A 24,917-nucleotide genomic window follows, 5' to 3' on the forward strand; every position below is an offset into this window, starting at 1 on the left:
TCTTGGAGTCCTACAAGAAGGTCAAAACCCATCAAATGACAAAAGGGTTTCAAATATCGTATTTTATCGTGATATAAGTAAACCTTATCACCCAACCCTCTTATAAACCTGGTTATACCCATGATTAAGTCATACAAGATAGCAGTAACCTAGAGGAAGACTAAAGGGCATAACCCATGGAATCAACCCATACTAACATCCCCCCACCACACACACACACACACACACAACCTCTTAAATGCAGGAATCTGAAGAGAAAGCATCTGGTTCATTCAGGTTACAGATCGAATGGCCTGTCTGATATGATAACTATGACAGCTCAGCAGACATATACTGCTTATGCTCAAAACCATGAAGAGGGGAAAAAACAGTGAGGGACAGCTATGGGGATGGATGGCCACTGACATTCACGCTAATACAAAGACAATGAGCCGTCACCTCTGTACCATCAACACAAGGACGATGAGCCGTCACCTCTGTACCATCAACACAAGGACAATGAGCCGTCACCTCTGTACCATCAACACAAGGACAATGAGCCGTCACCTCTGTACCATCAACACAAGGACAATGAGCCGTCACCTCTGTACCATCAACACAAGGACAATGAGCCGTCACCTCTGTACCATCAACACAAGGACAATGAGCCGTCACCCCTGTACCATCAACACAAGGACAATGAACCGTCACCTCTGTACTATGAACACAGACAATGAACCGTCACCTCTGTACCATCAACACAAGGACAATGAACAGTCACCTCTGTACTATGAACACAGACAATGGACCGTCACCTCTGTACCATCAACACATGAAACACTACACTATAATGCAAATAGTCAACAATAAGGCTGCATTAAAAGGTGTTCTCGTGCGATTCTGTCCACCCTGTTACAAATAAGCACGGATGGCTGAAACCAAAGAGGTGAAGAACATCATGAAGGGGGTTGTGAGGGACTTGTGTGAGTACCCATGTGGGGCAGTAGGCAGCCGTGATGCAGAAGCAGACCAAGAGGTGTCGTGTGTGGGTTGTGCGGGCGCCAGGTCAGGACGGGGCGAGTGCTAGGCTGGCGACAACCTGAACCTGGGCTGCTGCCTTTTGCTTGGAGCTGACCGATATGGGCTCAGGGAGGGTGAATTAACACAGGAAATAACCTCCATCCTCTGCTTTCTGTGTGGCCAAGAGGAAAGACTCCACACAAAGCTTGGCTTTGTGTGCGGAGGCTGCCTCTCTCTCTCTCTCCTCAGCACTAATCTGCTGTTAATAAGCAGCACTGCTTAGATAATGGGACGGGGGGAAAACAGATGCCAAAGAACTCTGTCGCAGTTTAACATTCCTGGCATATTGTATAACTGATGACACACCAATTACAGTGCAACTGGTAAAAGTTGTTTTGTCGTTTAAGGCAAGGAGGGAAAAGTGTGATCTTCCTTACCCGAGTAAAGTTCCCTTCAAAACTGTGAATGTCCAGCTCAGGCTGCTGAGCATAAACATATGCTGTGATGGAGAACAAATCCTGCAGGAATACAAACACACATGCAAGCACACACACACAAGCACACACAAAGCAAGGAGACACACACAACAGTGAACATGTGCATGTGAATAAAACTCAAATCTGAAGCAGTTACCTTATCACTCCCTCTGTGGCTTTCGTCAGGTTTTAAATGACTGGCCAGTCAGACTAAAGACACAAGTCTGATTTACACTGCCTTGTTTCATAGAGCCGCACAGGGTTGCACTACCAAGCGTCCAAAATCTTCATCGGGGGGGAGTGTAGTGACCATATCTCACATCCTGCATCATAATAGTCAACTGTAGCAAAAATATAGCTAATGATTAAATAATAAACATCACAAGTAATGAGTAATTCTGAGCAAAGCAGCTTCAAAGCCAAGATGAAAGAAGCCAAAGCGAATAAAATCTAAAGCCCATCTTAAAAACCAAACCAAACAAAAAAGGTTTCCACCTTGAGAATATTTAAGCGTAAAGGCCTACAGAAACCCGACCTGTCCATTGCAGCTCCTACACAGCAGCAACCATTCGATGACTTGCTGAAATTTTAATTCTGTGATCACATTAAGTGGTTTCGGAAAGCCAAATACAAATCTGAACTCGTGCTCCAGGCGGGTGTCGTCTCCACGCGGGTGGCACAGTGAAGACGGCCGCTTCAACAGAATCTGGTTGTCTCTTTGGATAAAGTTACCGGCCCGTGTGGAATCATTCCGACTCTGGCCACCGAATCAGATCCACGGTGATATCAGACACGAACCCGGCCAGGTAAATGTGCAATGGAGGGCGCGAGAGCGCAAGAGCTGCGATAAAGTTACTGCGAAAAGCGGCCATGGCACCTAGCCGTTGCGTTACCGTGCTCGCAGCGTTAGTGCTGGGACGAGTCACGGATAAGTAGTGTCACCGACAGCACTAGTATATGGCTGAGTGATGGTGAGTTCTTGCTCAATTGTTAGCGGTGCCATCCACGAAAGCTGAGGGTGCAGTGACAATCTCAGGTCGTTACTGCACAAGAAAGGTACGCACCCCAACTGCAGGCAGCCTCTGAGTACAGGCTACGGCAACTTTCAGCTTCCAGTCTGTTTCTCCATCAAGCTGGTCCGTTCTGATAAAGCATGCACCTGGAACACACACACACACACACACACACACACAAACTTTATTCCTGTATCTTTATATTTATGCAGTTATGCAGTGATCTGCTCTGTCTCTGAAATTAAACATATATCAAGCCACAGTAAAGTTCTTGAGAGTGGATTGCCCTGTGAAAGCTTGTGAGTTCACACACCAAAGAGCTTCAACTCTGACCTGTCCACACACCAAAAAGACCTTCAACTCTGACCTGTCCACACACCAAAAAGACCTTCAACTCTGACCTGTCCACACACCGCAAAGACCTTCAACACGGAACCGCCCTATATTCTTGATATCACTCACAATTCCTGAAGAAGCCAGACAAAGAAAGATTCCAGATAGTCCAGACTAAAGAACAGTTTAAACCTCCCCTATGGAGTAGCCTGTAGCACTATTATGACAGACAAATGAAGAATAAACACATGCCACAAACATTCGGTTCCCAAGGCATCATCATGTGACACTGAGCCATTATAATTAACAGTTAAACAGAAATATGACAAGCAGCTATTTATAGATTTATCTATTAAAAACACTTCAGTGATGACTACATGAGTACAGTCTAAACCATCAAGGTCATCATAACTACTGTAAATCATGTCGATGTGCAGAAGTAGAATAACTTCATCACACTGCAGCCATATTGGCACTTGAAAGACTGATTGAAAAAGCTATAATCCCTTCCTTTGCAATAGTCCTCAATATAATTTATAGGAGTTTACTCTGCTATAAATTTACCAGAGGTTTTGCATTTTAGTCCCCTCTACTTCGGTTTCTGAATACAAAGCGATTGACTGTACCGGGGAAAAAGAACCAAGGACCCGTGTGTCCGTACAGAATGCTGATGGGCTGATTTTCAGTGAAGAGGCAACAGACCCTCAAAATGCACACTGGCACTTTTATCCATCTCTGTCCCTTTTTTCCGGAGCACTTCTACAAACACTCTGATGGGCTGAGAGCATGAAAACTATATTAGATGACCATAAAAAGAGCAAATGGGCTTGATCCTAATACATCATCACGATTGATTTACCATTCTCTGCTAATGCTACTGCAACGCAATAATCGCCGCAATAATAAGGCCACCTGGTGATATTTCACCAGTACAGAAAACATAGACGGAACAGGGTATTATGATTTAGTGGGTGTAAGAGAGGCCAATACAAGGCTTACCAGTCTTCTCTGAGGTTCTTAGAAAGATCATGTCAGCTGGAACTCTTTGATTCTGCGCAACAAAACCACATGGCACAGAGCTCATCAGTATAAGCCCTTCAAATACATACACAGAAAAAAGTACAATATATCACTTACTAATCATTATCGCAATACCTTCAACAGGTTGTGATATGAAAATGAGAATTCTTAAGGCTCGCTAAGTACTTCATTAGGACTGTGAACATCTTGTTTACACCAGTGCCAAGTGTTCTTAAGGACAGCTACGTGGCATTAAGCTGCTTCAACATCATGAAACAAATGAAATTACTTTTTCGCCCACCATTGTGTCAATCACTCATCTTTATATCATCACTAATTATGACCCAAACGATCAAATCGGTGGCACGGATGTCAATGTTCACCATTTTCTGAGTCAGAAACACTTGCTGGGCCATAGGTGTGGGATCAGCACAGTAACTTTAGTTACTATAGCATAGGTCGCTTTTGAATAATTGAACAAGGTCATGTGGCCCGCAAGCAATTAAAGTGACTGGGCCACGTGCCGTGAGAAACACGATGCACAACAAAAAGAATGACAGGTTGTCATGTGACGGATCGCATGGCATGACATAACGGCCCACGCTGACAGCATGGGGGGAGGGAGCCGGCAATGGACCTTCTCGACGATGATGAGGTCTCCAACCTGAATGTCTGAGCTCTTCACTTGGACTTTACCTGAGAAGAATCCAAAACACGCCATGAGACAATGTTAAGACCTTTTCACCAACTCCGCATGACTGAAAACCTGTTTCACAGTGATCATCCTCTCCAAGGCTAATGGTCATAGCATCGTTGTTATGACTACCATAAAGTGGAGCAAAAAAATGACTGTCACCCTTAATAATGGAAAATCAATACAAAGAGCTCTCAGTGTACATAACACAAACAAGGACAATGTTTAGAATCTGATCAGAATAGACATGTGTCAGACCCAGCATGTTCACTGTTCACTAGCAGGTTCAGGAAAATGCCATCAGACATGAGACAGTAACCATGGGGAATCACTGGCTGGCCCCGAGGCTGCCACCTTGGGCTGTAGTCAGTTAGTGAGTCACCTCGGACCGTGAGTTTGCTGTACAGCTGCGAGTTCATCTCTTTGTCCCTCCGATGGCGGCGCACCTCGTCGACGGCCTCCCTCACCATGGTGACGGCCAGCACGAAGCCCTGGGCGACGGGGGGAGGGGAGGAGAAATAAAGCATTAAACCTGTAAATAAGGGGCAGGCCTGTGTTAGACAGTGAGGAGTTCCAGTGAATGCTGGGTTAGCTGAACTCACCAGTGGGGCCCAGTAGGTATACAGGTAGCCAATCTTCAGCGATGGAACAAATTGGGAGCAAGCCACCACCAAAAAATACAAGTTGAGGAAAAATTTGAACTGCTGGTACAAAACCTAGAAGTCGGAAGACAAGGACAAACAAATGACTGCATTTAAATTTTATTTTTTAATTTTCGCCAAATTTGAAATTTGGCACCCCGTTGTCCAACAGCAGGACTGCATTGGAAAAACCCTTCACATACACTTATTTTCCTTTGCGTTTAAGAGCCGACCGGACTAAAGCTCTCTATCCCACCTGCTCCATTCACACGCTGTTCAGTTATGTTCTGCCTGCTGTTCCTGGCCCCCTCAGCTACAACAGCATCCCTGGCACTGCTTCACTCGAATAGCTGCTCTCCTCATACAAAATTCATAGTACAAGCTGAAAATAAAGTTGCCGGCCAGCGCATACTGGATGAGAGGAGCAGGGCTTTGAATAAGACATCAGCCAGCAGTCATAACATAGCAGATCGGTTACACACATTGGGCGGAAAAAGATCTGTTAGAGTGTCGCTGCCTCTTCAGTTCACAGATAGTTGCACATTAACCTGATTACAGGGGAAATCTGTTCTGAGCACGACGGGTAGAGATTTCACTCTAAACAGTGGTAGGAGGGCGAGGGCCTTGCATTAGCTAGCTACTGGGTCATGAGACTTACCCCCGGTACGAAGGTGAGGATGTTGTATTTCTGGTTCTTGATGCCATTTTTTGGGTACTTCTCCTCGCACTTCTCCGGGCAGCCGAGCCACACCGTGCGGGCCTTCAGCTCTTTCCTCCTGCGGCACGTGCGGAGCAGGCAGTCGCAGCAGCTGAGGTTAGAAAGGGCAAGAGAAAGCACAGCGTCCAATCAGGAAGCCCGAACACAGACTTAAAATATGCAAACTATAGCATCCAATCAGGAATCCAGAACAGGGACTTAAAATATGCAACATCTCCTTAGAAAGTAAAAAGCTAGAAATGTAAAGATGGGTGCTGACGAACAGTAGTCCTGATTTGCAGAACAACTGCAGTGACGTAGGATCTCCTTCAGCCAAGATCTAAAGGCCTCCAAGACACCTCATGTTGTGTGGGCTGAAAGTGGGAGTGGGGCAAAACCCTCAAGTTCAAGAGAAGTCATGTCAAAGGTCACACACCAAGCACACCTCCATTTCTACAAGCTGCCTTATTTTGCCCCCTTATTTGTTTTGTTTTATAGCAATGAACAAAACTAACTGTCAATGCCCAAATATTATTTGTCAAAGGCCTCTTAACCGACATTCCCTGCCGGCTGTTCGGCAATGCTTTACCGCCTGCACTAAAATAACCAGCTCACACTTTGAAGGTCAAACGGCAGGCCGAGCACTGCGTTTGTTGACCTTTTCGATCTGTTTTACATTCTACCTGAAGTCTGCCGCACGCTCTCCTGCTGCTGGCATCGGGAGCCAGCCCACTGGATAGTGTACACAGTCATGCTGATTGGTTTGGCTGGCATTAAAATAAATTACATCGACTCTGAAAAAATACGATAATATTTGCATTGGCCTATCTGCCCTCTGTCTGCAAGTGCCAGTGCCCTGATTCATAAGAGAGATTATTTGCTCAAATGAACGTTGTTCAAATAATTGGCCCGTTTAAATAAGCAGAATCACTCTGCTTGAATTATTTGTTCGTTTCATAATCCTTTGCCTAAGCACAGAAAATTACTGGAAAGCATCAAACTGGTGAGCTGTGCGAAATCCGATTTGTTCATTACAGGGGGAAAAAAAAAATCTATACGCAGCTTACAACTGAGATGCAGAACTGATAACCACGCACAGAGTCAGTCGCGTTACTTGAAGGAAAATACGAATCTCCTTAAATTCGGTAATTTTTCAATATTCAGTAAAACCGAAAAAGTCATAATCAGTAATTCAATATTGTAAACTTGAGTGGATAGGCACAACCTTTCACTTTAATTTCAGTCCCAGTACTGGGGCCAAGAGTCTCTTTTGACTGACGGGGGCTAAACCAAAAACATGACCTTAGCTTGTGTGTGCGTACTGCATGCACAGTTACCGGTGCATTGTAGAGGTTCACAGCCAACCTGGCCCTAGCTCGGCCTCTCTCTCTCTCACACACACACACACACACACACACTCACACACTCACACACACACACACACACACACACACACAAGGATGAGGACATTTATCATTCCAGGTAGAGTATTGAGAACAGAGTAATGTAATAAAACACAATGATGTTCATCTGCAAAGCCATAACTGGACCAGCACCCACATACCTAAAAACACCCATCACACCCTGTTCTGTACAATGCTGCCATCGAGTCCTCTCGTAGTGCTTGATATGAACCACCATCCCCCAAACATAAAGAAGACATGCAAAAAGACTTGACCGACCAGGTACCTAGGTGGTGGCATGAACTTCCACAGGCCAGCCGTCTTCAAAAGGAAGACTGCCGACTCACCTCTTCTCTGAGTCACTAAGCACGACCTTTCCTGTCTTCTCTTTCACTCTAGCCAGGGCTTTAGCGTGATAGCATTTTTGACACTGACCTATATACGCTCACATGAGGAACTGTATTTGACTACAAAGCATTTCTGTAAACTGCTCTGCACAATAGTGTCTGTCAAATGCTGTAAATGTAAATGCAGCGTCATAGACCCAAATTCCAATGCCATATTTAAGCTACCATAACGTCATCTGCATAAACCTCTAAAAATAAGGGTCCTTAGAATTAATTTTCCACACATCATCTTCCCTCTGTGAACCTCTCCCTGCCCCATGTAGATTCCAAGTTTTCATTTTACTCAGTGGTGCTGAGGCTACCTTCCACACAGGACCTTCCAGCCTCCGCAGAGGAACCAGCCCAGGCCTCTACGTCTGTGGCCGACCCTGGCTCGGGGCAGCGTGTGGTAGTCGCTCTCCTCATTCTCGAAGGCCTCCTCAGACATCATTAGGGGCATCTCATCCAGGTTGGAAATGTCGTCTTCGCTCTGGTACCTGCAAAGAGAGCATGGCGCACGAGTCACTCGCGCTTCAGCTGAAGAACAACATCTCAGTTGACCTTCAACCAATATGTGTAGGCAAATTATTGAAGATCAATAGCTTGGTTGCAATATCCTTGAATTTTGCAAGAATATTTGTATCTAGGTCAGTTGTACTCTGGAATTATGAGAAGTGAATGCACCTCGCAGCACAGTAAAACTGCTGACCGGCAGTAATATCGACCTATGCCCTGGTAGAATGAGGTAAAACTATTTTTTTAATGAACATGGTATTTGAAACATGATCTGACTCCTCTAACATGGCTCCCCCAACATCATGTCCTCGTTATCTTATGACAACCAAGGTTGTTTTTCAGCCCCGCATAATGCAGTCTCGTTTGTTGTTTGCAGATGGTGCTAATAAATCTAGGAGCTAAAGGAGGCCTCACAAACCCAGGCCTGTTTCTCTAATCCTCAGGCACGAGAATACAAGTTGTCCTCATCCAGCAGCAACCCCTGCAGAAAGACCTAGTCTCCTGAAAGTGTAACCTCCGTGAAGTCTTGCGTTTTGCCCTTTGTGCTACCCACAGAATCGCTCATTCCGAAACATCGCTTGGATTAAGAACGGCGAAGTAGGCAGATTTAAATACTCTACATTTAGCAGACAAAGAGAAACAAAACAAGGGGGGAAAAAGGAAAAAAGAAGAGACGCTCGAGTGTTAATTTGAGAGCACTTTGCACACACTCTCACACACATCTCCAGCATCGTGCGGCAGAAAGCTATTGTGACACAATGAGACAAGCCAGAGTCTCCCGAGGATATCAGATTCCAGCCACACATCAGCCTACCGATTAGAGCGTTGCCTCCACTTAAGTCCTGTAGTTCTGCTCTCACTTAAAGCAGACCAACTCTCTATTAGCTCAATTTAAATAACCGCCACAGACAGCTTTCTCACAGACCATGGAGAAACTGGACAAACTGATTTGAATAGATGCGTAAAGGTGCAAATTGGCCACCTCAAACAACAATAACTGCATAGAACAAGAAACAAGCAAAAATAAATAAATCAAAGAACATTTATGGCCTCAACCACCATTATCCTAGGTACAGTGTAGGTGCCGTAGTGTACATCCTTACATTTGGGCCTATATTTCAATATTGCATCCAATTATTCAGTCTCTGACCTCCTTCTACTGTGATTTTATTCAATAGGCATGTGAAATATCAATGTCAATTCCTCTGAAAATTTTATATTAGAACAGATAAACCAATTTGAAGTCACAAAAATGACTCAGGCAAACACTTAAGGTAAACATCAACAAGTTCTGGACCACCCCTTAGTCACAACATTTAGCCCAGATTGGAATTCCTTTCACCATTTATCTAGCAAAAGCTCAACAAATGCCTTTATCAAATATGATCAGAGTCAGTTTGGTACACTGTGATCAGTAGTTCTTTCCAAGCAACAAAAGAGCGCATACCGACGTAGTTTCACAGCAACAGGCAGAACACTCCACATGATCAGACAAGACACTGACTTCACCCTGCTATAATGCTATGATGAGCTGTACTAGACTGCTGACTTTGGAGCGGTCGCTAGTGAAAAGCTTCTTTCTTGATATTGGAACCTACTGCGATGGGTGTGGAAGCATACATTGGCCTTTGCCAGATAAATGGTGAAGGAAGTTCTGATCTAAATTTTGCACCATACTGGTGGCATGGCTGCATGCCCCTTGCTACCATGTGTACGTAAAAGAGCTGCACCGCATATCAGACAGTACATTCGTGTAGACAGCTCAAAGTCTCAGCCGTCTGGCTGCTTTTCAAGAAAAAAAAAAAAAGCTTGCAGGCTTAGCATTAACCATAGCTCAGGTGCGGTGGCAGCTGTAGAATATCCTAGCATTGTTAAAGAGTGCAAGCTAGCTATCTAATTACACCAAACATGATGGAAACTGAAATGAAATTTGAAAACCAACTATACATTAGGCCCACTGTCAGGAGTACAAGCTCTACAACTGACCTTTTCAAAATGTTAGTCTACATCTTGCCTTCAAAATGAGTGCATCCACATCCAGACTGTAGCTGAACTGTCCAAGATTACATTGACTTTTCCCAGGGTTGTAACTCTGTTGAGCAGGTAGTTCAGTGTAGTCAGTGAGGGTGGGATGCCCTCAAGACGGAACGAGGCTTCAGTGTGGTATGACTGTCACCCCTCCAAAAAGGCCACAAGCAGAGGAGTGGACACAACCAGTAGTCCACAAAAGCACAAGTGGCTGTGTTGTCGCTGGGTGAAAAAAAAAAAAGTTTCTCCCTCCGTATGGATTCAGAGCGATGCCAGCCAACTGCAGTCAGTCACCATAAAGCATGCTGTCATACGAAAGTATCTGAGTGCCAGCTGTAGAAGAAGGCATGGCTGGCAATGTGCATGTTTGACACTACTCTGAGAGCATTCTGGCATCAAAGGTGATGTCTTACATGACAATATTCCCCTCCACTAAGGCTCGACAATAAGAATAAAACTCATATCAGCAATAAAGAAGCCTGATGTTTTCATGGCAAAACATACAAATAAATGACATTCAACTTTTTAGGAAGAGCTCTGTTTTGAGCAACACAGGGTCAAACATATGACACTGACAAATAATTTATCCTTAAGTTTACAATGAAATACAGTTTATCAAGTTGTCAGACACACAACAAATAATGATACAAATTGAAAAGATGATTTAAGATCTTCAAATTACAAGATGCAGATTAATTTCTTCTCTCCTTTGAACACATCAATAAAATTGGCTTGTGCAAAAGCGGATCAAACCAGTAATTGAGAAAAAGAACAAAAGATTAGCCCATAGGTCTACAAAAACACTCCTAGTGTTGCAGATACAGACATACTACATGCCTGCATCTTATGAGAAACATAGTCTGCATGTTAGATCTGCATGCATTAGTACTATAGGGTCACTATAGATGCACTTTATTTAGCTAGCTAGAATAAATCTAGCACCAGCTGCTTCTCGTTTAAGACCTTAGCAATTTATAAACGACGCATCATTCACAAGGCATCCATGCAATCAGAAAAACGTAGGGCCAACACGTGCTCCTTGCTTTGGTGCTACACAACAATAACATGATCCGTTTATTTATTTTTTGTCGTCTACAGCACGAGATGAGGCCCGAGTACGACGTCTTATCATTTGTGCAAGTAATGGTCCGTTGAAGAAATTCAATCTCAAATGCTACCCTCGACTAAAGTTGAACGCCTCACTGTCTTGTCCTCAATCACAGTACGGCCAGGTAGTTAACTACCTATCTACCTACCTAGCAGTAGCACACTATATACTACATACTTGTGCGAAAGGTGTAAGTATGGTCTTTGGCAAGCGACAGTTGTAATGACAACTCATGTGACACTCTAGGATAGCTAGTTAGCTAGCTAATAATACTCGAAAAAAAGACATTAATCACAAATATACTGCGAAATGTATTGAACTATATTGCCTAGTATGAACTTGGGTGGTCTGACAGCTGGACGTGTTGTGAGCGGATACCGAGCCAGATGAAGCCAGCAACGGCTATAGCTTAGCCAGCAAGCTAGCACCCCGGAACCGCAACAAACACTCTTCAGTGGCGGTATAGCAACATTTAAATGTATTACAACCCAGAAACACATTCAACATGTGTTTTCTCGGTAATAAAAAAAAAACATGTGGTTCTAACCTGACAGGTCTAGCAGCATTGTAATAGGCGGCTTTCTTTGAATTGTTTCGTACTGGATTCAAGGGAATGCTGTCAGCCATCTTGGCTGCGTACGGAATTACGTCATGTGGACGTTCCCGTGACAACTCCTCTCCCTCAGACGAGCAAAGGTTTGTTCTGCGGGCAGACTGAACATTTCTGTCGTTACTCTATCGTTTGCTGTGTGTTAGGGAAACTAATAATAAAAAGGCTGTTAGATTTGATCCTAAATGTAATTGTATCTTAAATCTAGCGTTAGATTTTATCCTATATATAGTGTTAAATGTAGGATAAAATCTAACAATAAGTAATAAGTAAGTAAAACTAAGTACAATCTGCTTCCAGAACAAACTTTTCCTTGGCTCATCTTAAAGAAGTTGCTTCCAGAGTTACTGTCTTACATGGAGCTTCAAGTATGACGATAATAAACTGAGAAAAGCTATCAATCAGCATACACATTTGGACAGGTTCTGCAATAACATCTCTATTAATGTAAGATCTGGCATTTTATTCAAAACGGACCAAACTGTCCGACGGATGTGGTGGCTGTGGTATCTGTGTCAAGCATTACTGCTTGTGGCTTTAAAATAATCTTAGACCACTTACTGTCTTTGTTGGTGAGGTTGCCTGAAGAGGCTACACTGTTGCTGGTTTGACACAGGGCTGTAATATATTTTTAAAAATAATTAATTAATTTTTTAAAAATGTTGTTTTAGAAAGCTTATTTTGTTTATTATTTGGGCTAATAATTATTAACTTGATTATGATGTTTTAACACACCCAAAGTACAAATCAGTTTTAAAAACATATTTACTGTAAACCAGACATTTTTATTGAAGAAGGCAACATTATAGCAACCTAGAAATAAATCTGATTCAGCAAAAAGGTTTGATTTTTGCCTCATCATGTAAAAATACTGTCAGTCCAGCAAAAATAACAATATGCTGCTCCTTCCCGAATCCATGTAAATATGCTGTAATATAAAAATAGTGTCTCGTTTCATTCAAAGGACACAGCAAATATGGTTTTATTGAAACTGTGCCTTTGGTTTTGGAGTTAAATCTAATAACAATGTAATCTAAGAGCACAAAATATTACTATAATGTAATCAGCACTTAAATAATCAAAACAACTGCATCAATACATATAAAGTAAAAAGCAAAGTCTCTACAAATTATTCCGACTTCTTTCACCACATATTCTTAATTTTGTGCTATAAATCTTTTGATAGAGCTTTTCCTCCAGGCACAGGCAGGAAAACATATTTACACATTTGAAAGATAGAGAATCCTAACATATGTAACTGTACAGTAGTCACGAAAGAATCCCAGTTTCTTTTTCCGACAGAGAGCATTATGCTCTGTGTTGTAGAGCACCACAACTGGAAAGTCATTTGCAGGGATTCCTGATTGGGGCTTTAAGACTATACTTAACGTCCCATGCGTCAGTGTTAATCTTCAACGTGAACTAAAAAGGCAGGCCACTATTGAAAAATGTGTATTTTCCCAATAAGCATCAGTGCATTATGATGTGCCATCTTTTATTTTGTTAATCACAATCAGCATAGTGATGCTGCCTTATATTAAAGATCAATTCTACATGAAAAATAACAGGATCACAAAAGATGAAGTCTTTATTTTGAACCTTAACTCTGCTAGCTTACCAAATATACACTAAATTATTTTTAAACTTTTTTTACTACAACCTTACATATGTATTTTTTACTGAAAGTAATCCTGTCAAGTGCAACCTTCATACTCATTGGATTGTAAACCAACATGAGAATAAATTATTCCTTGAATATAGAAGTACATTATCTGCCATCCCAACCTTCATCCAGACCAACGTCAGGTACAACTGCTCACTGTAAATCAGTGAAAACCCAGCACATATACTGAATGATCACCTTAGCACCACTTTCTCTCAGCAAAACTCACAAAGTATCTATTTATTTTACTTTCATCCAAGGAATATTACAACTAAAAACAACAATTCACCTCTCATTTAACTTAATTTAATTCTGATTACTGGGCTGTTTATTGTCACTATTTTTGTGTTTTAAATGTTGTAACTGACAAAGATACCTGTGACATGAGAAGAAAGTATTTTAAAAGACAAAAAAAATTCCCTTAGTAATTATCAGTAAAGCCTGATAATAATAAGTATCTGTTTCAGTGTGTGACTCTCAGTACTAATTGTAGATGTCCTCCTTAAATGTTACTTAGCAAAAAGGAAAAAACTGATTTAGTAAAAATGCTCTTATTGAGAATGTTGGATGACAATTAAGTGGAGTTCTAAATTACATAAGTAGACATTGAACAGCAAGAATGCTTTCTTTTCACCTTTAGAATGTGGCCTCAACTTTATTGTAGTAAAATCACAAAGTGGACCTTTAGCATGGGGGACATACTGAACACATTTGTTTTCAGTAGTAACTAGATCATTGCTATACAATCAGAATCATTTGATTTTGATTTCCTTCATAGATTGTACACCCTTTCTTAACTTGTATTCAATACAAAGTTTAAATTGAGCTGCATTTTGCTTATAAATTATATTCTGTGTTACTGCTGGTAACATGTTTGTTCACTTTTACACTTCCCAACCATAGATTTTTGTACCATTAAGTGCTCACAAGAAGGAGCTCACAAGAAGGAGCCATACCTAACCAGGAAATTGAGTAAAATTTTAAACATCTGAAAATCATCCATTCAGATTAAGTACTCCATGTATCTCTTTTCATATGAGAATATTTCTACCCTATTGAATTCAGTTGATTCTAATCTCTTTATTTTCATCTATCAGCATAGAAAAGTGCCGTCCAGTCCCGAGATCTACACTCGTTTTTCCCAGTGTTGTGATTGGTGGGCTGTTGCCAGTGCTGGCCTTGTCCATGGCCATGGTTATGGCAGGGAGCTGACCCAGTCCTCCATTCTGAATGACTGATATTTCGTTATTCTTCATGGCTAAGCCATTGCTAATGGCCGCAGCATATTGACTCCAAAAGTTCTGGTCTACGTTCATGGCCCGTGCTGCTAAGTCCTTCTGAAGCACTTCACTGAATTTAAGGGCCTCGCCACCCAGAAAGGCCAGCGGGTTTTCCACTGACAAACGCCTGCCTCTGCGGGCAGGTGTATTATTCCACATGTGGGTGCCCATGTGCACCTGCGGTTTAACAAGAAAAGAAACCATAAGCAAAGATCATCATTTGCTTGTCACACGGATATACAGTATACAGTATATATTTACATAGTAGGAATATGTCAGTGTATGAACAGTACATAAATGAATATAACCCTTGTCTCTTACATTTAGGAAGTGCATGGATAATTTATAAGCATTTTTTTTTCTTTTTGAGAATCATAAAAGATTAGGTTAAACATGTCAGTGTCAAATAATGTTACAAGGTTCTAAGCGGTCTTCTACATTTCTCTGTTCCCTGCCTCGTGGAGAACAGTTTGGCACTGCATGTTAACATACCTTGAGGTTTCCCTTTGTTGTGAAAGCCCGGCCACAAACGGAGCACGCAAATGGTTTTTCACCGGTGTGTGTGCGCTCGTGGATCTGCAGGGCACTCGCTGAGGAGAAGTTCTTCCCGCATACATTGCAGTTGTGTTGCTTAGAGGTTCGTCGAGGTGGTGGATTTCCGAGGAGTGAAGTGATGCCTGGGATGGTTGCTTCAGAGGCTCTATGTGAAGACGGAATGGGTCCAAATGGGGAAAAAGTTCCTTCTTTCAATCCAAATGACCTACTGTAGCCTTCCACTTCCATTTTAAAAGAGGCCTGAATGTTGTTAGTATCCATATCAGAGGACCTCTGGCTTCCTCCTGAGAAAGCAGCAATACACCATAAATGTACACTACATTAAAAATCATTATCAACATGTACAAGTTAAAGATTGCAAAAAAAGCAATGAATTGGCTACTGCATTACCTTGATGCTTACTGGAAGTATTATCTGTTATTATATAAATGTTTTCAAATATTCTTTGGATAAATATGTATCATTGCAACATATACTATTAAAAAATACTATCATCTTACCATGCTCCTTGCTGAAATACTGCACATTAAAACTACTCTCCTTTTTAACTGAAGACTTGTTCATATGATCAAGGAAAGCTCCATTCATAATATTTGGGACAGGGGATTCTGACATTTCACATTTAATTGTAGCCACCTTCTCTTGGGTATCTGAGGTGAAAAGCAAAGCTGGGAAATTGCGATGGCACTCAGACTGCGGTTCAGCTGGGGGGAGAGGCCTATGAATGGAAGTGGCTGAATCTGGCATGAGAGGTCTCTCTAAGTCTTCTACAAAAGGTGAGCCATTAGTTGGACGATCATTGTCCAAAAAGTCACTCATTACTGACTTGTGTCCAGTAAAATGCTTGAGACTAACAGCTGAGTCACTGGTTGATGTGTTCATTTCATATACAGCAGGGGGTATTGGTGAAATTGGTGATGAACTGTCTGAAAAAGAGTTAAATGGGTCTGCAATATCCCCCTCCTCTTCATATGAAATGTCATCAAGGCTATCATCCTCATAATCATTAATGCTGTCAAAACTCTTCTCGTCAAAAGTCAAGTCAGAGTCTTTTTCCAGGACAGTGTCTGGTGGGAGAGTTTGAAGGTTATTGGGAATCTGGCCCCCCATGTGCATGCGGATGTGCTGCTGCAGCACAACAGCGTTGGTAAACTTCTTCTGACAAATGGGGCAGGAATGCTGCACCTGAAGAGGAGGTTTCACCCGGTGAACGCCACAGTGGGTCTTCAGGTTCCCCTTTGTTGTAAAGGCACGGCCACATACCTTGCATTTGAAGGGCCTCTCCCCAGTGTGGATGCGATAATGCATCTTCAGTGCACTCTGACAACTGAGCACACGGTGGCAAATTATACACTGATTGGGGTCCTTCATCTTTTTGTCAATGTTCTCCACAAGCTGCTGAAGTTTTGACGTCTCTGATGTGTGGACAGAGTCTGGGATGATGCCTCCAAAAGGAAACCCAGATTTGAACTGTTCTGAGTTTAGAGGAGGCGTAGAGGATTTCATCACCGATGTGATCACATTAGCAGTCTCTGATGTATTTGTTGTAGTGTGGATTTCTGGAGATATAGATTTGGGGGAAGTGTTGCAATTTACAGAAAGGTAATTTTCTGCTTGCCTGGTTATAGATTTTGTGGCCTGGTGAAAATCCTCTACTTTTGAAACTGGTGTGGTCTCTCCTCCCTTGTTTGACTGGAGGGTAGCAGTCACCTTAGGTACACCTGCCTCATTGTCTGACTGAGTGTATATATTTGATTCATGGCCTAGAGCCTTCGGTGACAAAGATCCACTTTCATTTCTGGCTGGTGAAATCCTTTTTGGAAATCTATCTGAGGGCACATTAAATGAATCTTTGAAGTTTTCTGCACTGGTCACTGTTATGGGCAGCTGCCGGCCCACCATAGCAGGTAGTGTTGGTAGAACAGGTTTGCTGTCAAGCCATGTTGACCCTGCTTTCTCTGGAGGCAAAGACATTCCATAAGGTATACCAGAACTGGTGGGAATATTATCGAGATACTCTGGCACTGGATATGGGTTCATCTGAACATGAGGGTATTTTTCCTTGTGCCTTTGGAAGTGAACTTTAAGGTTTCCTTTCGTGGAGAAACGGTTGCCACATATGTTGCATTTAAAGGGTCTCTCACCTGTGTGAGAGCGTAAGTGGATCTGCAAGGCACTGTCACTGCCAAAAACCTTAGCACAGAACCTGCATTTGTGTTTAAAGAAGGGGTCTTCAGAGCTCGGCTTTGTGTCAAATATGGAGACGCTTGCCATTTTGCCCTTGCGATGCTTCATCATAGCAGTCAGTGGGTCTAATGCATTAGTGGTAGCTGCAATGCTGGCAAGTGGGTTAGGGAAGATTACTCCACTAGGAGGGCTTTGAGGTAGTAGTGGCAGGTTGGCAGAAGGGGTTACAGACAGTGGACCAGGAGGGGTCAGAGGCTGCGTATGACTAGCATTGGAAAGAATACCATTATAGGATGGCATTTGTGAAGATATCGCTGTGTATTTGGACAGAGGAGGTTTGGGGTTTGTTAAGGAAATGGAGGTACTGTCAGTATTTTTAGTGATGGACTGTTCACCACTTGACTGTGAAGGTAGACATGGTGGGTCCTCAAGTATGGATGTGTGGGTTATAGAGGCCTGATCAGTCACAGTGCAAGGCATGACTCCAGATAATGGAAGTACAGGAGGAGGGGTCATGCCTTGCAAATGGTAGGTGGAAGAGGCAGAGGCCAGTCCCTTGGAAGCTGGATTTAGTGCGGCCTGTGTAGGCTGCCTGTTCATCACAGCAACCTGACTGCGAATCTGTTCAATGAGTTGCAGCTGGTGGACCTGCTGCTGCTGTAAAGCCATCAGCTGCTCTAGAATCATGGGTATTGCCAGTGAGCTCGTCTTACCACCAGATCCATCACCTGGAATACTCTGGGAAAACTGGGCAACAGCCACTCTGGTACTATGGAGGATCTCTAAGGTTACATTTGTGCTGGGGATACCATAGTTTGTGCTTAGAGAAGATAACGGTAGAGAAGTGGCACTCTCATTGGAACCAGATGGAAGAGAGCTGATGGAAGGATCTGATGCTTTATCCACAGGTGCATTAGTTTCCATAGGCTCATCTGCCCCTGCTGCATAAGTCCCCTCAGGAACACTGAGGTTTCTTTCACCCTTTTCAGCTAATTCAGACTCCTGCTCCATGTTTTCATTCTCAGCCAGGTCACTTTGAGCACTTAATGGGGATTCCGTAGGAGACCCCTGAGGAACAGGAAATCCTTCATCCTCTTGCACGATCAGCACAGGGGGCTCCTCCGTACACTTTCTCTGGTGCTCCAGCAGCTCTGACCACTTGAAGAACTCGGCACAGCACTTCGGGCAGACGTGAATTTCCTCGCTCCCACTCTGGCTCTCGCTGACACTGCTGTTGTCACCCCTTTTCCTCAAGAGCTCTGTTGAGGAGAACCAGAGAGACAAAAGAGTATGAATGGAAATTCCTACGGTAATGGATTCCTCACAGCTTTTTCTTCTGAGCGAACACTACAGATAAAACTAATCAATTGTACCATTTGACCAATTACAGTGGCTCTCACTCGGCATTGTCATGTGCCCAAGACCCAGCTGATAATTTTCTGTGCACAATCCATTAAATTATGTGACTTATTTATTAAGGATCCTGAAGCTTAATGAAATTCCATAGGAACTATTGATTTCCAATGTTTTCATACAATTCACAGCCATCCAGTAGGTCCAGAACAAATTGAGTCTTTGATTGACCAATCAGCATCTCCATTGCCATCAAACACTCTCATTTCCTGGATAATGTGAAGAACTAATTCTGAAATTCTCAACATTGGTAAACCAGATATGAAATCCTCTGTGCCTGAATTACATAACCTTGACCTCATTGTTTTCATTTAAAAATAAACAAAGACACAAAATAAATTCTAAATCATTCTAAATTATTTAATGTCTTGAAATACTTCAGAATGAGAATGAATAATGTCCCTTAGAGAAAAGTTTGCATATCTATTGCAAAATGTCACTACTCTTACACAATAAGAGATAATACCTATTAGCCACATGTAAAGAGATTAAAGAAAGCCACTATCCAGATTCATAGGATATAAGATAGGTTTATTCAGATTTTGAAACTTATTTGTAATATTTGGTTCAAAATGACCTCAGTGCTATACCAGTTAAATTAAAAAATGTTGAAATAGCTAAGCCATGAGGTCAATGTAAAAATATTCCCAAAGGCAAATGAAAGGGCCATATTTTTTTTCTATCACAGGTCACATTAGCGATATTCAGTGTTATGCAGTAATACATTTTATTTTAAAAAATTATACATAAAATTGATTCAATTCATTTTAATTTTATTTGTGAATATTTCAAATGAAGTTAATTTTATTTTAAATCAAAAGAACACAGATCAATCATTCATTTAACCATTTTTCTTTCTTTCTTTTCATCTTTCTTTCAGATTACACACTTTGCTTTCCCAACTTGGCACTACCAGCCAAAAACGAGAGAGAAAAAGAAAGATTTTTTCAGCCTGTATTGTGATCCCTCTTCACTTTACTCACACATAGCATTTACAGTGTGGGTCACTGGCTCATCTCATTCCCTTAAGCGTGTGGGTGGTCCGGCATAACTCTTTACCACAGAAAGGTGAGACCAGACTGCAGACTGAAGAATGCACGAGCATCTCAAATGAAGCCCCATTAGCGAATGAAGCAAGCCAACGCTCCAGTCATTCAAATTATAATGGCAACGCTCACTGGAGCCTACCAAATTAATGATTTGTTCACCTTACTGTCGTACTAAGTGTTGTTAACTGCCTGGTGCGTACTATCTCTCAACACACAAATCAAGGGGAAAAACATCCTATAGGCATGCAAAACGTTAGCCTGTGTCCGAGTTGGGTAAATGCACCCAAACAAGTCAACACGTCAAGGAGATGGTTTTTTTTCTGTAACGGGCACTATAAAGATATAAGTTTGAAACCGTGAATTTGACGTTTAACGCTGGATAAGGATGCTATGATAATGATATGCAAAGACATCTTTGCAGAAGATGTCTCAATAAACGAGCCTTTACAAGAGAATACCGTCGGCGTTAGGGTTTCACTATTACATTTAAGTTTACATAAAACCTAATTATAAAACATAGAAAACTCTCTTAGTAATTAATTCTAAACTGTTGATGAACAGCCAAAAACAGGGAAAACTACATGACATGACTGAAAAGCAGATTACTAAAGTCTTTCAGCCTAGCATGTTCCCACTTAAAATATCTTCAAACGTGAACGCGAAAAACGTGAACCTAAAGAGTGTAAAAACTAGATGTACCGAAAAGCTGTGTTTTTCCGTGTAATCTTTGTTTTCCCGACATAAGCATAAATATCGGAATGTGTTTTCAGGCTTGGCTGAGACAAGACAAGTGGCTTGTTAAACAAGGCCTGTTGTTGATGGCGCAGCAATAGAACTAAAGCCATTACCCTAATAAGCTTAGTGACTGCTCCCCGTGCATATTTTACTGAATCAAAGGCGTTTTAGAATCTATGGATGCATCGTATTTTTCAGTAAACAATATTAAAAACGCTCTTCGAAAATATACGTCTGAATTTGTGCTTTTTTTTGTCTTACGTACGAACTGATGAAACAGCAACTTATACACATATCTGGCACATATCTGAATATACCACGACCTAACCAAGGTCATATTAGTTGCACACCCAGTTAGACGTAGCCTACAAGCATTGTTTGTGCTATTATTTGACTATTTCGTTTGAGGCATTAGCAGTAAAATATATAAAGATCATCGAACGTACACTCTCGAGGAGTTTTAGGCCTGAGTATGGAATGATTGGTTCATTCGGGCTAATTAAAACCCATCTGAAACTCAACCACAGAAAATCTGTATTTTAACAAAATACCATAGTTTGTTGGGCTAAACATAGCTGGTTTATGTATAATCTCTTATACGGTTACCATGGGTGCACTTCCAAGGACGTCTGAGCAATTTGTGAAGTCTAAAAAGACGTAAAACTATTTGAACTGATCTATTATTAATTTATATATAAATTATTTCAAAATTCTAAGTTGGCCATTATATCAGCATCAACAGCAATGCGAATCAACCTAAGATATGCACATATAATTTCCATTAAGCCTTTAAAAATGTTATATATAAATATTAATAATGTACACGCTACTTTTATTCTTATTCTTAGTTTCATTCGAATGAATATTAGAGTTGTTAAATATCGCTAGAAGACCTAAAAAAATCTAAACGTTGATTATTATTATTATAATTCCATTCTTCTTTTTCTTCTTCTTCTTCTTGTAAAAATATTTGTAGATCTCAGATGGATCACACAAATTGGACTTCGGGAGAATTAGGGAACACACGCATACGAGATTAACACAAGCGAAAAGAAAATAAATAATTTAGGCTACAAGATGGTGACTGATGGAAAACCAAACATGGAAAGTTAGAAAAGGTCGTCTCCCATTAAATGTGTATTCAGAATCTCAAAACAAATAAAATATTAATAAGCCATAATAATTCTGTATTCGCACAATATCGTATACCATCTCACTGGATTGATACTTGTTCATATTTTCTATTTATCATAATTTCTTTCTTGTCTGCATATACGTCTAGGAATTTATATGCTGCTATTAAAAAGTTTTTTTTTGGTTGAAAACTTTTTCCCTTGGTCTGTAGTCCCACTTATTCAAACTCCATGTCCACGTCTCCCAAAAGAATGTCAGATAATTGTAATAAGAACCGGTCATGAATTATTGCACCTAGACAGATGCTATAACATATAACATAAGGACATTTGTTAGGGCTAACCGATCCGCACATATCATACGTTTTGCCATTACCGCAATAACCATTACACCCGGAGCGCACGTACCGTTGTCTGGACTGCTCTGTGATTGTGTTCCTTCCTCGTCCGATTTGAGATGCTGAGGGTTAGCTTGCTTGCGCCGGGACATTCTGGTGCGCTGCGCGTCGGCACGGGTATCTCTAGATACATCGGTGCTGGACGGATGCAATACGTACAGTACCGGGTCAGTGAATATGGGATATTAGATGTTGTTACCGATGTGCAGTTTGCGCATGTCGGAGGTCTATCCCGTGAATTTGCACTGCCCTGCGCGCGCAGAGGGATTGGCTGCGTTCCAGCGGACACACTCAGGATATGGAAATGAAGGATGGACTGGCTAATTAGCCGTTCCGCTTCCTCGCCCCTGCCTCTGCTCTCTGCCCACGTACCAAAGAGCGACGGTATACATGGGACACAAACAAGCACCTCAGACGCCAAAGTGGTCCTCATTTCATGTCGCAGAGAGTTTGTTCTTTAAATGTAACAGCAAACATAGTCTTAAACTGCATTTATACTCCACTTCATTTCTCAACCCCTTTAAAAATTGCGTTTGGTTACTTCACCGATCTGCAACTTTCTGTCGAAATTACATCGACATTAAACTGACTCTGAAACTGAATTCGTCACTGTTGCAGTCGAGTATCTTCCTTCGGGCTATGTAAAATATAATTAAATTTTAATGTCGATGCTCATAGTAGTGGGCAACAGAACCAATATATGATGGACACAAGTCAACAGTCTCTGACAGTTTGTTGTTCAAAGTAATCCACGGCGGCCATAGCGCTCATATCCACTTTCAAACACCGCGTGGGGGTTCGTGCGCTCTTGACTGTCGGTTAAGGAGAGGACGATTTTATACCCGGCTTTGCTGCTTTCCAAAAGTGATCTTAGACTTCAGAGTTTCATGGCTACAGTGAATCTCAGCACAGAAGCTTCTGTCACAAGGGGATGTTCGCTGCCTTTTGTTCGTCTCTTTGTGCATAAAAGCGGGCATAAGTCCCTGAGAGCTGCGCCGGGCTTCATCGGTCTCAACCTATTGCGCAAGGCGACCACTAGGACTCATCGTCACAGAAACCGTTAGACCGTTCTGTAACATTCTTTTATGGGTGCGTTCACTTTTCAATTAATGTTCAGGAGTAGCCTATATACAGAACTGCACTTATGATATGACTCACAACTAAGAATACAAAAAACAAAAACAAAAACAAACAAAAAATTAAACCTAAAACTTGAAAATAGACTAAATTGTTGTTAAATGATCACACGAGATCAAAAATCACTCCTATTGTTGTTGTTTCCCAGGATTCAAAAGACCGTAAATCAGAATCAGACCGTTTCGTTACAACACACTTGCAACAATATGTAAGCTCATTGATCCGCGTCTCTGTTACTCTCCTGCCGTTGGGAGATAAGAGAACCCTCTGAAGCAATATAATTCTGTTTGACCTATCTGTACGGCCAAATGATGGATTGCCAGGATGAGTAAAAGACCAGCTTATATAACACAACATTTCCAATGATGCATTATCGATTCCCTCTAACTAGCTCTGCTCTCAAAAATCACAAGTGCCTTGTTTAACCATCTTTTTTGTCATTAATCACAGAAGAGCTAGGAACGATCTTCTTCCGCTTCCAAGAGAGGACTCGCAGTCGGCATTTGGGTTATCTGGAGAGATGCCCTTGGAAAGTTGAGAAAGCTGCTATGGCTAGGAAATTACTCATATCAATTTTTGTTTAACAATGTTTTCAAAATTTAACAGTGAAAAGTTAAAACACTGTCATTTCTGAATAGCTGAGGAAACTTGTTATTAAGTTCACCTAAGTGATATAATCAGTATGTTCTCATGCGTGACTAGGACCACAGCTACATCTGCCTGGATTTGGGCATTTTAATATTTGTTAAAACTATATTAGTCTATAAAGGATGTGATTTTCTATACAGTGAAGTTCACCATGCATGAAATAATATTTTCTGGGATGTAGACAGAAGTTTCTGTCAGGAGTCAGGTATCGGATTTCTGGTAATTCTGTAATATATAATGTTTAAGTATTACTTTGAACATTTTAAAGGTAGAGTTAAGATAATCTTACAGTGATTTTAGAGAGATCACTGAGCACATTGTTTCTAGTTCCCAGTTCTATGTTTAAAAACACCACATCAAATGTAAATGTGTTTTGTTTGGAAAGTGTTATTTTCATGAACCAAAGTGATTGATTTTAAATTTGTTCAGCAGGAAAAAATATAACATGGGCTACTTCAGCAGACCTTAGACCTCAACACACATCACTGCTTCTCTTAAAACAAAAAGGTCTGAAGGAACAAAACCCTTTTTCATTTTGTATTCATACAAGAATCATTTTGATTTACAACACATACCAAAGCCTTTTTCATTTAGTATACATACCAAACCCTTTTTCATTTTAGTATACATGACCAAAAATGTGGCAAAATGGTTTCTGATCAGTTTGCGTAGTGTACACCCTCATATCCACATGCTTGAACTGAAACAGGCCCTCAGCATAATTGCACAAGTTATGGTGCTCCGACCAGGTGAAGAGCACAAGGCCAGCCAGGGATGGCGACAGCTGTGACACCG

At 41.5% G+C, this 24,917-nt stretch overlaps 2 protein-coding genes across 9 annotated transcripts in view; both read right to left on the reverse strand.

The window, feature by feature from the left end:
* The window catches only part of atp9b (ATPase phospholipid transporting 9B), a 31,817-nt gene extending 19,857 nt beyond the window's left edge, over positions 1-11,960 (reverse strand). For 7 of the 8 annotated variants that reach the window (XR_014124261.1, XM_081716354.1, XM_081716350.1 and 4 more), the window contains exons 1-9: positions 11,862-11,960; positions 7,986-8,159; positions 5,835-5,985; positions 5,138-5,251; positions 4,918-5,026; positions 4,479-4,537; positions 3,821-3,872; positions 2,540-2,634; positions 1,437-1,517 (exon numbers count right to left, since the gene is read on the reverse strand). Coding sequence is in view for 7 of the 8 variants with exons in the window: in XM_081716354.1 (XP_081572480.1) it covers positions 1,437-1,517; positions 2,540-2,634; positions 3,821-3,872; positions 4,479-4,537; positions 4,918-5,026; positions 5,138-5,251; positions 5,835-5,985; positions 7,986-8,159; positions 11,862-11,941 (915 nt within the window). In the remaining variant the exon portion in view is untranslated. Of the gene's footprint in view, positions 1-1,436; positions 1,518-2,539; positions 2,635-3,820; positions 3,873-4,478; positions 4,538-4,917; positions 5,027-5,137; positions 5,252-5,834; positions 5,986-7,985; positions 8,160-10,164; positions 11,812-11,861 lie in introns of those variants that run through there. The other variant, XM_081716352.1, reaches the window with a different exon arrangement.
* Positions 11,961-12,710: 750 nt separating this feature from the next.
* Positions 12,711-22,672, reverse strand: sall3b (spalt-like transcription factor 3b). The gene is made up of 4 exons (XM_027019537.3): positions 22,348-22,672; positions 15,923-18,868; positions 15,360-15,706; positions 12,711-15,044 (listed from the first exon to the last, which is right to left on the reverse strand). The coding sequence occupies exons 1-4, from the start codon at positions 22,427-22,429 to the stop codon at positions 14,649-14,651; spliced, it is 3,771 nt and encodes a 1,256-aa protein (XP_026875338.2). The 5' UTR covers positions 22,430-22,672; the 3' UTR covers positions 12,711-14,648.
* Positions 22,673-24,917: the final 2,245 nt, after the last annotated feature.

This window comes from Electrophorus electricus, chromosome 6, assembly GCF_041902795.1.
Source record: "Electrophorus electricus isolate QZ-2024a chromosome 6, ASM4190279v1, whole genome shotgun sequence".
Taxonomy (NCBI): domain Eukaryota; kingdom Metazoa; phylum Chordata; class Actinopteri; order Gymnotiformes; family Gymnotidae; genus Electrophorus; species Electrophorus electricus.